Here is a 15,709-nt window from a genome sequence, read left to right on the forward strand (position 1 = left end):
CTGCATATTTCACCATGAGTGATTTCTTACTAATCAGATTGCTTGGTGACTTTAAAGATACAACAGTCCTCTTTCTTATATGTCCTTTCATCTTGTTTTAGAATTGTTTGGTATGTTTCTCTTAATAGGACCCAAGTGTTTGACTGGTTACTTACAAGGGAGAGGTGTGGGAAGAATTGTCGGGTTTAATTATCTAAACTCTTGCATTGCCATTTGTAGATAACCCCTTGACCCTGGAGATTACTGATACTGAAAAGGAGACAAGCCTGGAAGAAACAAAAATTGGAGAGATCCTGATCCAGGGCCTGACAGAGGATATGGTGACTGTTTTAATCCGGGCCTGCGTGAGCATGCTAGGAGTCCCTGTGGACCCAGACACTTTGCATGCCACCCTTCGCCTCTGCCTGAGGCTCACCCGAGACCACAAATATGCCATGATGTTTGCAGAGCTGAAGAGTACCCGCATGATCTTGAATTTGACGCAGAGTTCAGGCTTCAATGGGTTTACTCCCCTGGTCACCCTTCTCTTAAGACACATCATTGAGGACCCTTGTACCCTCCGTCATACCATGGAGAAGGTTAGTCTTTTTGGTGTCAGACACTGGTGTTGCTTTACTTCAAACCTTTGTTCTCCTTGGTCTCAGAACATAAAGACTTCAGACACTTAATAGGATATGAAGCTATACATACAGACTGTATCTTATATTTACTATAGTAACAATTGGTAAAGTCATTTCTGGTAGTCTAGGTTTCTTCAAAATATATAAATAGGGCCTCTCCAGTGGCATAGCAGGTTGAGCGCAGCACTGTGAAGCTATCCGCAGTCTCTGCAGTGCGGGTTCGATTCCTGGCCGGCCAGGGAGATACCCACATGGCACGGCAGACCTCTCCTGTCTCACCCACTGCTCCCCTCAGCAGTGCTTTCGGTCCGTCTGCCTGTTCTGCTCCCCACTCTTTCTCTGGTGAATCCTCTCACTCTCCCGCGCCTCTGGCCTATACCCCAGCTCTTGTATAAATAAAATCTTTAAAATATACACACACACATACATAAAAGACTGGATGACTTAAAGATTTTTCCATTATATGAATACTTCTCAAATGTCCATCCTAGAGCCTATTTTCCAAACATTGTGTTTTAAGGTTATAAAAAGTAAAGTTTTGTGATGTTTCTAGTATGTCAGACATTTTAATAAGCACTTTGCATATACCCATTATGCAAATCATAAAACTGAGGCTTATATGTTTATTTTAGGAACCATATAAATTGGTGAAAGAGATGACATCGTAATTAAAACACACATAGCATCAACAGGGATGAGGGAGGCAGGGTGAGGCTGGACAAATGTTTTACTAAAGGCTTTTCCTCCTTGGTACTTTTCCAAAATTCCCTTTCCTCCCTCCTGCTAATTTTTTGTCAACGGTCATATGAATGTTACTAAGCAACACTTCTGTTTTCCTCTCTTGGGGTATTGTTTCCCCCGTTATAGTGTTGCAGCATTCATTTTGGTGCATATCTTAGTCATATTTAAGGATTGATTTTCTTAGATATTTGTAGAAATTAGATCAAAAGATACAAGTATTTTTTATTGTTTTTATTTTTTACATCATTGTTCATTTTTAAGCAATATTTGCTTCCCCCTATTGCCCCCAGGTGTAGACCCCATAGAATTTCCTTCACCAATGCACCTGTGTACCATCACCTCAGTCCCCTGAGCTCCTCCCTCCCTCCAATCCCTCTCCTTCCTCCTTGCCTGCAGTATATCAGAAGATACAAGTATTTTTTTTTATTTTGCTTGCCAGCAAGATAATACCACTTTGCACTTCTGTGTATTCATAAGTATACATCTTAGCTTCTTCAGAGAGTTCTTCACCCAACAGAGTTCTTCACCCAACCTGTTTGATTTTACCTGATGTGAACAAAATGAAAAAGTTAAAGGCAGCATGTACAGTGATCCAATGTAAGGAGACAGTCTGTATACAGCTATATACAGATAGAATTTTGACTTAAAATACTATAAATGTTTAAAGCTTAAGCAACTTCAGAAATGCTAGGAAAACAGTACAAGTTCTTGTTGAATGAGAGAGAACATTCTAAACTTAAAAGAAATTGTATTTGGGGGTGTGGGAGCAAAGGAAGATCAGTGGCAGTTTTAACACCAAATTGGCAAAATGTAAATACTTGATAATAATCCATTGCAGGTATGGGTGTGGAGAACCAGGCATGCTCTTACTTTTGATAGGAATGGAAATTGGTGCAGCTACATTGGAGGGCATTTTGGTACTGTCAGTTTAAGATATCCTTTGACCTAGAAATTCTATGGCTAAGATTTATCTGATACTGCAGTCAAGTATGCCAAGGTACACATACAAGAATATTGACTGTGATATGAGAATTACTTCTAATATCAAGAAATTAGGGAGCTCTCTTTGGCAGAGAACTAGACAAATAAATTATAGCACGTTCTTTATAGTAAAATTGTATTTGCCTTTATTTAAAAAAATGAGAATTATTTTATAATAGCAGTCCAGCAGGCAAGATATTATAGCGGTTAATACACTAAAGAGCATGATTGATTTGGTAAGAAAAACATTGATTCCAGAAGGTATTTATCTTTGTGAATATAGTTAACAAAGGAATAGGAAATGGAAAATACAATGGAGTTATTTTCCCTTTTTTAAATATATTTATGCATACAAGAACTGGGGTACTGGCCAGAGGTGTGGTGGGTGAGAGTATTCACCAGAGACAGAGTGGGAAACAGGACAGGCAGATCTACCAAAATACATTGCTGAGGGGAGCAGTGGGCAAGTCAGGAGAGGTCTGCTGTGCCATGTGGGTAGCTCCCAGGCCAGGGATTGAACTCATGCTGCAGTGGCTGCGGATTGCTTCATGGGTTGTGTCTTAACCTTAAGCCTTGTGCCACCAGGGAGGCCCCCAATGGAGTTATTTTCTTTATGCTTTCCTGTATTTTCCATGACTGGTCAATTATTTTTTGAAAAGAGCAAAAACCATAACATTGTCTAAGCCTGGTGGTATTAAAGCAAACAATCCGTAAATAGTTTGATACCTCTGATGGCTATCATTATGAGACCTGAGGCTTGGTTTTGAGGAATAAAGAAAATATTTAATTTTGTTATTAAAGAGTAAGTGGATAGCAATATTACATATTTTTAAATATTGAACCATTGTAGTTTAAAATTGGGACAGTGTTTTGGGAAGACTAGGAGCTGGCATTTAAATGTGGGAGCTACACTGGAAGGAATTATGCTCAGTGAAATAAGCCAGAAGGAAAAAGAAAAATATCGGATGGTTTCACTTATAGCAGGAATATAGGGGAACCAAATAAGACATCAATGTAAAAAAAAATAATAACAGTACATAACACAACAAAGCAAGAACAGACAATTATAAAAGACATACTGCAGACGAGGAGGAGGGAGAGGGATCAGAGGGAGGGAGGGAGGAGCACAGGGGACTGAGGTGATGGTGCACGGGTGCATTGATGAAGGAAACTATAGGGACTACACCTGAGGGGGTGGAGAGAAGCAAATATTGTTTAAAAATCAACAATGATGTAAAAAATTTAAAAATTAATAAAAAATTTAAAAAAATAAATGTGGGAGCTATGATCTGGATGGCGCTATGGTCTAGACACATCTGTCAATTTCTATAAAGATCACATGCTATCTGATCTCAATAATTGATAGTTTTGAGATGTGATGAATGCCCTACCTTTTTAATGAGTCACGTTTTATGACCTGGTAAGGAATGAGATTAGAAAGAATGTGTATCTTTCTACCCAAAGTCAAAAGTTGTCATCCACTATTTGAGGCAGACTTGGTTAGTATTTTAACCTTTGATAATTCTTCCTTAAATACAATTGTATTTTTGCGAAGTGGTCTTTCTAAACAACAGTGTTTCTCCCTGTTTTTACTAGGTTGTTCGCTCAGCAGCTACAAGTGGAGCTGGTAGCACTACCTCTGGTGTTGTGTCTGGCAGCCTTGGCTCTCGGGAGATCAACTACATCCTTCGTGTCCTTGGGCCAGCTGCATGCCGAAATCCAGACATTTTCACAGAAGTCGCTAACTGCTGTATCCGCATTGCCCTTCCAGCCCCTCGAGGCTCAGGAACTGGTGAGTTTCCCCCTCTCCTGACCTTTAGAACATTGAAATTTATGATCTCATAACTCCAGAGATATTCTGTGAGATCTGTAACTTGGAAAATTGGGACATTGACTGGTTGAGTATGTGGATCAGAACAGAAGTACTTTAGTAGCTTCTCTGGTCCTTGCCCTTTGGTAATCCCTGCCAGAGATACCAAGGACTCATTAAGTTTAGTCTATGCTCATCTTGATGTGGCAAAAGGGATGGCTTATAGATTGTGATAATTAAGAGACAAATGGATATGTGACACATGTGATGCAATAGAAAGAACACAATATCATCTGCATTTTCTTCCCCCAAAATGTTTTGCCTATATTTAATTATAAGCAAATACAAATTGTGAGACGTTCTAATGTGATGTAAAGAAAAAAATGCAAGGGTTTCCTGGATTGAAGTAGACCAGAGAGAGAACTTTTAGATAACCTTGATGAGAATCTGAATCCAAATAAAGATTTGTAGAAGTTTGAATACTGTTACTATTAGAGAATGTAATAGTATGCATGTTATGTTTCTTGGGTGTTATACTGGGATTGTGGTTATGAAGAAAATACCCTTCATTTTAGGAAGTACAGTTTAGACATTTAGGAGTAGAAAAATGGTGTTTCGAGGTGAAATGAATATATGGATGTTTATTGTACTTCCTTTCAACATTTCTGTAGGGTTGTGGGATTTCTGGTTTTTTCTTATAAAAATTGGGGGATCACTAATTATTTGGGAACCCACAACTGTATGTCTGGTCCTGTGCCCGAGCATTTCTTACATATGAGCTCATATAATCCAAATGAGAAAGTTGAGTTTTATTGAAGTAATTTTGGCTATGATCCTATAAGAGAACTGGATTTCAAAACCAAGTCTCCCCAACTCCAAAGCCAGTATTCTTTTTACTATTTGTTATTGTTGTTAGATTTAGAGGAGGTGAAAGCCAGATTTTCAGCTTACCTGAACATCATTTGGAATCTCTTGTCCAAAGCTATATAAGTACTATGCAAGCCCCTTTCAGTGTTTTTGTCAGTAACCAACTACTGACTGATTTTTCTCTGGCTTAGCTTCAGATGATGAATTTGAGAATCTTAGAATTAAAGGCCCTAATGCTGTACAGCTGGTGAAGACAACCCCTTTGAAGCCCTCACCTCTGCCTGTCATTCCTGATACTATCAAGGAAGTGATCTACGATATGCTGAATGCCCTTGCTGCATACCATGCTCCAGAAGAAGGTATGTAGTTAGACCACCTCAGGAGGCTGTGCAATTTGTCTGGATCATTTTAACCTACTCATGGCTTAATGAGCACTCACTGTGTGATACAATCTGGGGATCAAGGATAATGCAGTTCTCTGAAGAAGCAAGTAGTCACACAGTATGACAGAAGCCAGGCTAGTAGTAAGTCCTACAACAGGGACCTGTAGAAAAGATTCTCAAAATAAGTGGTTTCTGAAATAAGTTTTATTATTTTTTAAAGATTTATTTATTTATGTATACAAGAGCTGGGGTACAGGCCAGAGATGCTGGGAATGAGAGGATTCACCAGAGACAGAGTCAGGAACAGAACAGGCGGACTGACTGAAATGCACTACTAAGGGGAGCAGCAGGTGAGACAGGAGAGATCTGCCTTGCCATGTGAGTTGTTCCCTGGCCGTCCGGGTATCGAACTCGTGCCACAGAGGCTACAGATTGCTTCATAGTGCGGTGCTTAACCCCTTGCGCCACTAGGGAGGCCCCTGAAATAAGTTTTAAATAAGGATGAGGAAATTGCCTGAGTTCAGGGTATATCTACATCCCGTGTGGCAGAAAGAATGAACAAATTAAAAAGATAGTAGTTGAAAATAAAATATCAGGAAGTCTAATGTACTCACGCTCAGAAACAAAAGAAAGAGCTGTGAATGGGACAATATTTAAAGGTATAACTAGGCTTGCTGACCTTTAAGACCACCATTTTAATCTGTCTTTACTCCTAATGTTCTGCTTGTAAGTCCTAGGGAAGTACTTAGTCATGAGTGAGTCACTCGGAACCCAAGGCTTCCCTAAACTTTATTAAGGACATACTTATTTCATAGGTCCCAAAGAATGGCCAAAAATTGAATAGGACCTTGGATTGAAAACTGAAGGAAATCTGAGTTTTTACTTTGATGGTTTTCATACATATAGCACACTGATATGTATTGAGCTCCTTGTGTTCCCTACAACCACAATCTAAACCCCATCTCCTATATTCTCCCGCCCCCCCCCAAATAATTTAGCTACATAACTATAGCAACCATTTATTTATCTCCCACTGCACCAGGCATAATGCCAGGTGTGTTCATTTAAGTTTATAGTCACAGTTGAGAAAGGGAGGAGCATAAGTAAACTGCCTGTGGTCACAAAACTACCTAATGATAGCATGAAGACCTTCAGCCATGAAAAGCTGAACAACAACAACAACAAAAAAAAAAAAGCTTGGTTATACTACAATACATTTGTTCCTCATTCTTAAGTGAAAGCCTAGGCTGTGTAAACAGTTGTAGTAACTTGGAGTGAAATTGACCAAGCTATGAGATAGGCATCATCAACATTGCACAATTACAAAAGAGTTTTTCCTTTGTTTTTGCCTTTCTAGCAGACAAATCTGATCCTAAACCTGGGGGTATGACCCAGGAGGTCAGCCAGCTCTTACAGGACATGGGCGATGATGTATACCAGCAGTACCGGTCACTTACTCGTCAGAGCAGTGACTTTGATACACAATCAAGTTTTTCCATTAATGTAAGTTAATTCTAACCTATTTCCTTTTCCCTTTCTCGTAGCTGTGATTTCTCAGTATTTAGGCTTATACCATGGGAATTCCAAAGTTAATAAAATCATTGTATCTGAAAATCATCTGCTGCCTAAAAATGAAGATAAAGTTGTCATAGCCCAAGGATTTTCTTCCCTTCCCTTGGGCTAGAAATGCTTCCTTAGTTGATTTTTCATTTTCCTCTGTCCCTTCTCCCCATCTCTTAGTCACTCTGTTTATAATGATGGCTTTCTACAAATGTTATAGTGTATCAGGGGAAAAGTGGTTAAAACAGTTAAATCATAGCCTGAAGAGAATCTGTTCCTTTCACAACTGTTACCCTAGAAAGGAATCATGCTTTGGGAATACAATTGCCTTTTAAATTAATAATGACTCAGGAGATTTCTTCTTCCATAGAGTCAGGTCTTTGCTGCAGATGGTGCCTCCACTGAGACTTCCACATCTGTGACATCCCAAGGAGAAGGTAATGGTTTTCTTTCTCCCTTTTTGGTTCATATTTCTTGAGAGGACAAGTTGAAGAAACTGGGTGTCCTGGGCAGGACATAGGGGAATACAGGTATACATATTTGCTTGTCTGAGTGAACTCTGTCAAAGGTGAGCTCAGTGTTCTGAAAGGAGTGTGTATATGCTAAAGTTAATGGAACTGTGACTTAACTCAGTAATGATTGCTATGGCAACATCTTTTAGATCTACTCTAAACCACCTGATAATATTTTTTTGGTGGTTTTCATGATGACTACTCCAGCTATAAGGTTTGCATGGTGGATTCTAGCCTTCTAATAGTACAATAGAGCCCACTGGCTACTCATCATAAATTATAAAAATTTCATGTGGGATCCATTCCACCAGTACCTTTCAAGGAAGTATCTTTGAGATCTAAATTAGGAGACATTGTACTTAATATTAGATTCTAGTCCCTAGAGATAAATCAAAAAGGCTAATAACTATTGGTTAACTCATTGATGGGCTTACTGTCCATATGTAGCACAGTTTGGGTGATGGCAGTATCATTCAAGGGAAGCATCAGTGCCCACTGTGTAGCAGACTATAATAAATACCAAAATGAGTCAGATTCACTCTATGCACTTAAAGAATTTTTTCTCTTGAGGGACACCTGCAAAACTTAACAATACAAGGTAGCTATTGAAATGGAGTCATATGTGGTAAGGTATAGTGGGAACATAATATCTCAGTGGCCTAGTACAGTGTTTAGGGTATATAATGTTTAAGAGGAAAAAAATGTTGGAAAATGTGTGAGAAGCTTGGGAGACCCTCCCTATAAAGTCTAAGACATGGATTTTCTTGTTGTCCTTCTACAACAGTATGAGGAAAGCATTCAGTTTGTAACACTGACCTGAAGTAGGGATGTGGTATTCTTTCCACCCAGGACTTGACTTCACCAATATTACAGTATGGAATTGTACCAGCTTTTGATTCTTTCTCAACAGCTTCAACTCCAGAGGAGGCTCGGGATGGGAAGAAAGATAAAGAAGGGGACCGGGCCACTGAGGAAGGCAAGCAGAAAGGCAAGGGCAGCAAACCTTTAATGCCCACCTCCACTATTCTTCGTCTTCTGGCAGAGTTGGTGAGATCCTATGTTGGTATTGCTACCCTAATTGCCAACTACAGCTACACTGTGGGCCAGTCTGAGCTGATCAAAGAGGTAATACTTCTAACTTCTGCTTAAAGATACTATCATTTGGATACATGCTATGGGTTGAACATTTTCCTAGGAACTTAAGACATTAAAAGTGTTTCCCATGATGTGGAGCCATCAGGCTAACTGCAGGGAGTAAGCTGATGCAATTTGTTGGTTTGTTTTGTAGAAAATTATTTGTCTACAGTGTGGAGACTCTAAAAAGCAAGGTTGGAATCAGAGAGACAACCTAGGAATCTAATGTAGTAATCTAAGTAATATAGGATCTAAGGAGGGAGAGGGGGGAGCAGAAAAATGGGTAAGTTGAAGAGATGTTTTAAAGGTAATGTTAATAAGAATTGTATTTGAAGGATCAGGTGGACATAAAATACTTTTTATTTCTATTCCTTTTATGTTAAAAGAGACATGGTTTGAAGAGAAAATTTTGAATTTGAGAGGTATTGGTGGAAAATCTATGTAAAGGTATATAGGGGATACCTAGATAGAAGTATCTATAATGCTGTGGGAAAGAATGAAGTCATATTTTATATGTTCTGATACAGAACTATCATCTGATTAGATTTTTCAAGTAAGATAAAACTTTAAGAAACTCATGTTTTCTTTAAGTGCAAGTTTTTAAAAATACATACAAGAATACACAACTCTTGGATGATTTGTCGACTTTTCTTAGGTGATTTATCAACTTTTCTTTGGTGACCACCGGCAAAATTAACTAAACATTATAAACTCCACAAAGCTTTCCCCCTCGTCTTCCTCACCCCTTTGAGTTCCCCTAAGGTCACTGTTATCTTGAGTTCTATTGCCATAGATTAGTTTTGTACTGTATACATATATATAAAATCTTATAGTACCTCTTGCTTAGTAACATGTTTGCAAGATTCATTTTTGTATGTATAGTTTATTTTCATTGCTGTATAGAATTCTACCATGTGAATGTTCACAATCCTTTTATCCATCTTAGAGTTAGTAGGCAATTGGGTAGTTTTCCAATTAGAGATACTGTAAAAGTAGTGCTGCTACAGTTATATTTTTATATGTCTTGATGAACGTATAGGGTGGTATATGCCTAGGAGTAGAATTGCTCGTCTGTTCAGCTTTCCCAAATGGTGCCAAAAGTATTCCAGAGTGGTCCTGTTGATTTATATTAATACTCCAGTATAGGAATTCATATTATGTCACCTCCTTGATGTTTTTCCTTTTAGCCATTGTACTGTACAAAAACACTTGATGTTTTTCCTTTTAGCCATTCTAGTGGATTTGAAGTGGTGTTGCATTGTGGTTAAAATTTCCCTCTCTTTATTGGCCATTTGTGATTTTGCCTGTCAAGTGTCTTTTCAGGTCTTTCCTTATTTTCTATAGAATTATTTATATATTCTGAATAAAAGTCCTTTGTAGAGTACATGTATTAAATGTTAGGCATTTATTTCAGTGCTTCTACTCATTTTTGCCAGTTTAGTTATGAGTTATAATTATAAGACATTTAATTGCAGGTGTATAAATGCTTAATATGTGTCAAGTGACCTGGTACTGGGAACTCATAGATGCTTTACAAATACTATTGTTAATCCTCACCACAGCACTGCAAAATTGCTCCCCTTAACAGAAAAGGGAAGGCTCAGAGAGATCAGTAATTTGCCCCCGGCCACACTGCACAGTAGCAGGAGCAGAATTAGAGCCCAAGGTTCTGATTGCAAAGCCAAATCCTTTTTACTCTGTCACACTGCTTTTCCAAATTGCAGAACCTCTTTCCAGTTTTTACAAATGTCACATACTGTTTATGCATTTATTCAGAAAACTTTGACCTTGTAGTTTATTTATTATTAGGAAATGCATTTTTATTTCTTATAGTTTTGACTTTAACAAGGTCTTTACCTAGTTTCCCAAACTCTAAAATTCTTGAATGCATTTTTAAGTAAAATTCACATAAAATTAAGCATATAAAGTATGCAGTTGAGTGACATTGAGTACATTGAGTGTTGTCTAACCATCTCTTACCTAGTTTCAAATTTGTCAGTACATTTTGATCCAAAGTCTGTTTGAATGACAGCAGAAATAAGTTTCAAGACAGAAATTGTTGTTAGAGAAAAAGAAGAGTCTGACTTAATTTCCTTCCCTATTGTTAGCCAGTTTTTGCCATTTTAAGTAATCCTGTATTAAATAATTTTGCATATCCGTATCTGTGAATGTGCTATTCCTCATTCATCTAGTGCCATTTTCTAACCGGAGGTTCTCAGCATGTTGTTGGTGTCAGAAAAATGTTACAATGTAATTGAATACTGGAGTATTAATAGTGTGCAATTTGGAATGAAGATTTGAATCCTCTCCACTGACTAAGTTCGTTGGGCCTTGTGTACCCATCTGGAAGATAAGGAAGATAGTGATTTTATGTGTTTACTGTGAATAGTTCTGTTAAATACCTCTCAGGTAAAGATGTTTTAACAAAGGCCAAGTAACATATAAATGAAAGCATGTAAACTTTATTTTTGTGGTGGGTAATGAGTGTGATTCAGAAGTATAAAATATGGATTTGCTACTCACTTAGTTTGTACCTTTGAATCTTGGTTTTTCTCATCGTTAAAGTCAACCTAAGAATCATCAAGTGGGTGACTTGAAAGGATCAGCTGTATGTTTACTATGCAAACAATATGGCATCACTGTGCTTGTTAGTAAGTGTTATGATTAATAACTTTTCAGGATTGCAGTGTGCTAGCTTTTGTTCTGGACCACCTCCTCCCACACACCCAGAATGCAGAAGACAAGGACACTCCTGCCCTGGCTCGCCTGTTCCTCGCAAGCCTGGCTGCTGCAGGGAGTGGCACAGATGCCCAGGTGGCCCTAGTGAATGAAGTAAAAGCAGCCCTGGGACGGGCACTGGCTATGGCTGAGAGTACAGAGAAACATGCCAGGTAAAATTCATGCCTGACCTAGTATCATCCCTTTACTCCATTCTTGATCCTTGGATGTCCTTACACTTGAACAAGAGTTCTGATCATACTGGCACTGTACATTCTCTGGTCCTCTCAAATAGTTCTAGTGCTTCAGAGTAGTCAAAGCAACAGTTACATTTGGAGGATATGAGTAAACAACTTTAAGAAAAAAGAGGGATATTTTCATTATATTTTTAGGGTCTTAAAGCAACAAGTTCAGCGGGTTATGGTTATTCAGTCTTATTTTTTAAATTATGTTTAAAGAAAATGAAGAATGCTACTACCTAGGGAATGAGTTCTCTTGTTTAGATATTACCTCCAGAAGGAAACACAAAGGATACAGGAGGGTTACCTGAGTCAGGTTAATGAAGATGTCCTAAGAATGGGCTATATTCACATGATAAAGATGTTAAAATTCTCTCCCAGGCTTCAGGCAGTGATGTGTATCATCAGTACTATCATGGAGTCCTGCCCCTCCACCTCCAGCTTCTACAGCAGTGCCACGGCCAAGACCCAGCATAATGGCATGAACAACATCATTCGACTCTTCCTGAAGAAGGGACTGGTTAATGACCTGGCCAGAGTGCCTCACAGCCTGGACCTGTCCAGGTAAAATCATTCCCAAACTCCAGCCCCAGGCTTTTTGCCCTCCTCATTTGTCTAGAGTTTCGTGTTTTCTTACCAGTTGGATAGTGAGCAACCAGTATGATAGGTAAGGTTTGAATGTAAGTGGGAACTTGTTCTTAGTACTGTGACTTTTCAGCAGAGCACTTAATTTTCTTTCTTGAGACCTTAGTTTTCTCATTTGCTCCAAACTCAAAAGTTGAACCATTTTGGTAATTTTTCCCAAGCTTTCCCTCTTTTAATTAAAAATAACCTTTTATTATAAGATTATATGTTTAGGGCCTCCCTGGTGGCGCAGCGGTTGAGCTCTGGGTTGTGAAGCTGCCCGCAGCCTCTGCAATGCCAGTACAATCCCCAGCCACTGGGCTAGGGTCCCACATGGCGCGCAGACCTCTCCTGCCAGCCGCTGCTCCCCTCAGCAGTGTGCTTTGTCAGCTGCCTGTTCTGTTTCCCGCTCTAGCTCTGGTGAATTCTCTCATCCTCCTGTGCTTCTGACTGTACCCAGTGCTTGTATAAATACATAAAATAAAATCTTAAAAAAAAAAAAAGATTATATGTTTAAGAAGTATTAATGAGCCAAAATAAAAAGTAGGTACCATATTTCTACCAACTGGCTACTATTATTACCTTACCTTAATGTATATCTTTTGGTGGTTTTGCATGCAAATGATGTAATTTTTTTACTAAAGTGATACACAAGTTATTATATGACCAGGGTTGGGTTATTCATTGTTGTTTTCAATTACTAGTCTCTATCTTTCTGTGTATGTATATGCTAATGCCAATCCATATTCAAAAATTTTGGTGCAGGCCAGAATCCACTTGTAAGCCATGCATTACATCTTGTTATATCTTCCAATCCTCTGTTACCCTAACACAGATCCTGAATTAAATTTTTTAATCTTCATTTTATTGCTGTTCTTCATGATACTAATTTGTTGAAGTGACCAGGCCTGCTGTACTGCAGAATGTTTTGCCTACTAGATTTGGTTCCTTGCAGTATAGTTTTAACTTGTTCCTTACTCCCTGTTATTTTCTGTAAAAGTTAGCACTAACTTTTACAGAAGGTTGATGGAACAATTTAAACATTAGTTACATTAGATGATATACATCTCATATTGTATATGAGATCTTTGAACTGCCATTATCATGTTAAGATTCACCTCTCACAGTAAGAATGATAGTCATCTGTTATATTTTCACTCCTTACTGGAAAGTAACTTGAGTTACTACTTTGGCACTGTACAAATGTCTAGTTCCCTGTCAACCATATACCTAATGGTTTTAACACTAGTTGATAATCCTTGCCTGGATCCATTAATTTCTTTTGAGAGTTATCACTGATGACTTTCTAATTTGTCATTCCTTCTACATTATTAGTTAACATTTTTCTGTTATATAGACCCAGTTCTAGGAGGAAAGTCTGGACATACTGAAATACAGTTCCTACTGAGAAGGCAAAATAAAAACATAATTTTTTTTTCCCTTTTAAGTCCAGTTTTCAGAGTAAAGTCAGAAATAGGTTTAATCACAACCTCAACTGTTTCCTCTTTCTATTTTTCAGTACTATTGTGGACTCATAAATTTTCATTAATTTTTAAATATCAATGATTGCTTTGCATTATTAGTTCACTATAGTCATCATTCTTTTTTGGGTTCAGATATTTACACCTTTGGCCCAGGAGGCCTTTCAGACTGGATTTGTATGTTCAGTTCATCTCTGTATCTTCCTTTATCTCAGTCCCAACATGGCCAACACAGTCAATGCTGCTCTGAAGCCTTTGGAAACGCTTTCCCGGATTGTGAACCAACCCAGTAGCCTTTTTGGCAGCAAGAGTGCTTCTAGCAAGAGCAAGTCTGAGCAGGATGCCCAAGGAGCCTCTCAGGACTCCAATAGCAACCAGCAAGACCCAGGTAGGGAATCAGAGCCAATGGACTAGAGAACTGGCCGGGTGGGTATAGTTATTTTATGGGCATGGCATCGCAGCTGTTCTGGTGTGGTATTGTTTCCCTGGGAACTTGCTGGCCTTCCAGAGATCTGTCACAGTGGTGTTGGGAGTCTGCTCCACAAAGAATTCCTTAAAATTGCAGCCTTATTTGGCTATCCTCACACGTAGCCTTGTCTTTTCCTTTGTCACCCATTCATTTATTCTCTGAGAACTTGCAGACTTGCCCAGGGAAGGGGCTTTATTGTCTTTACACTTGCCTCGTGGTGCCCTGCACATTATTTTGCTGGTTGGTTGATTGTTTCAGGCGAGCCTGGGGAAGCAGAAGTGCAGGAGGAGGATCATGATGTCACTCAGACAGAGGTGGCAGATGGGGATATCATGGATGGGGAGGCTGAAACCGACTCAGTGGTGATTGCTGGGCAGCCTGAGGTGCTCAGTTCACAAGAGATGCAGGTAGGGAGGCAGATCACCCAGCATACCCCTATTGCGACGCTGAACCAAACCCCCAAGTGATGTGGGTGGGTGAGTACTTTAGATCCTTGCCTCAATGTTGTCTGCTTTGCAGTGGAGCACAGATGATATGCTTAGCAGATGCTTAGTAAATGTGTTTGAATTGTATTAAATGAGGGATGGGGGTGGGGCCAGGATGCCATATACTATGAAATGGAATCGCTCCCAAAAAGAAAACTTAGACACAGGTGAAATGTGTTGACATAGAAAGCTGACCTGAGCCCTTTGGGCCCAGGGTCCTTGATTTACTTGGCTCTGGTCATTAATGGAAGCTCCTTAACATCACTGTTGGGCCTATTGCACCAACTGTCACTGGGGCATTAAAACGGCAGTCTTGTAAAGACATTAAAGAAAACATTGTAATTTCTAGATCTGGTAGCAATGGTAAGAAATGGGGCTTACAGTCTTTAAGCTGCTAGCTCTAAGGAGATCTGCATGTATTCCTGGACAGTATAAAGACTAACCTGGTCTTTGATAACTGGGATGGAGCCATTTGAAGGACAGTCTGAGTGTGCATTGGAAGCACATGGTCGTTTCTGTGCTCTTAGCACCAAGTGTGTGGTGTTTCATGTAAAATCCTGTCATACATTATCCTAGAAATACATGCTCCCTTGCTGGCTTTTTCTAGGGTTTCAGTGTTACTAGCATAATGATAGACTTGTGTGCATCCATGTATATGTTCTATTTCTCTCCAGGTTGAGAATGAGCTGGAGGACCTGATAGATGAGTTGCTTGAGAGGGATGGCGGATCTGGGAACAGTACAATTATAGGTGAGAGCCCCAGAACTGAGTATAGCCTCTTCCTTTGCCTCAGTCTCTCTTGGGAGGACCCTTTTTCTCATCATCTGCTTGCTCAGCTCTGCCTAAGGGCTCATAGCCAGCCTAGATTGCTGCTTGTCTTGATGTTGACGGTCTCACAGATGAGAAATTCACAAGCCATCTGTAGACCTGTGGTGGGTCTGAAGTGTTGCCTGTGTTGGGGGAGGAGGGGGCGGCCATTAGTACAGATGATACATCAGGCACATGAAGAGTGTTTATTCATGGAGGCCTAGAGAAGGCTGTAGAGGCTGTAGGGTGAAAAAGTGCTTTCCTTTCAGTTCTTCAGT

At 39.3% G+C, this 15,709-nt stretch overlaps 1 protein-coding gene across 19 annotated transcripts in view; it reads left to right on the plus strand.

Annotated features, from left to right (window-relative positions):
• The window catches only part of HUWE1 (HECT, UBA and WWE domain containing E3 ubiquitin protein ligase 1), a 161,224-nt gene that overhangs the window by 119,358 nt on the left and 26,157 nt on the right, over window positions 1-15,709 (plus strand). For all 19 annotated transcript variants that reach the window (XM_054695712.1, XM_054695716.1, XM_037512356.1 and 16 more), the window contains 11 exons: window positions 220-578; window positions 3,939-4,134; window positions 5,211-5,378; window positions 6,760-6,905; window positions 7,333-7,399; window positions 8,385-8,599; window positions 11,288-11,499; window positions 11,947-12,129; window positions 13,886-14,058; window positions 14,398-14,546; window positions 15,299-15,374. In XM_054695712.1, the coding sequence (XP_054551687.1) occupies window positions 220-578; window positions 3,939-4,134; window positions 5,211-5,378; window positions 6,760-6,905; window positions 7,333-7,399; window positions 8,385-8,599; window positions 11,288-11,499; window positions 11,947-12,129; window positions 13,886-14,058; window positions 14,398-14,546; window positions 15,299-15,374 (1,944 nt within the window). The remainder of the gene's footprint in view (window positions 1-219; window positions 579-3,938; window positions 4,135-5,210; window positions 5,379-6,759; window positions 6,906-7,332; window positions 7,400-8,384; window positions 8,600-11,287; window positions 11,500-11,946; window positions 12,130-13,885; window positions 14,059-14,397; window positions 14,547-15,298; window positions 15,375-15,709) is intronic.

The sequence above is a fragment of the Talpa occidentalis genome, unplaced genomic scaffold, assembly GCF_014898055.3.
Source record: "Talpa occidentalis isolate TD23 unplaced genomic scaffold, MPIMG_talOcc4v2.1 talOcc4.15, whole genome shotgun sequence".
In the NCBI taxonomy this organism is placed as follows: domain Eukaryota; kingdom Metazoa; phylum Chordata; class Mammalia; order Eulipotyphla; family Talpidae; genus Talpa; species Talpa occidentalis.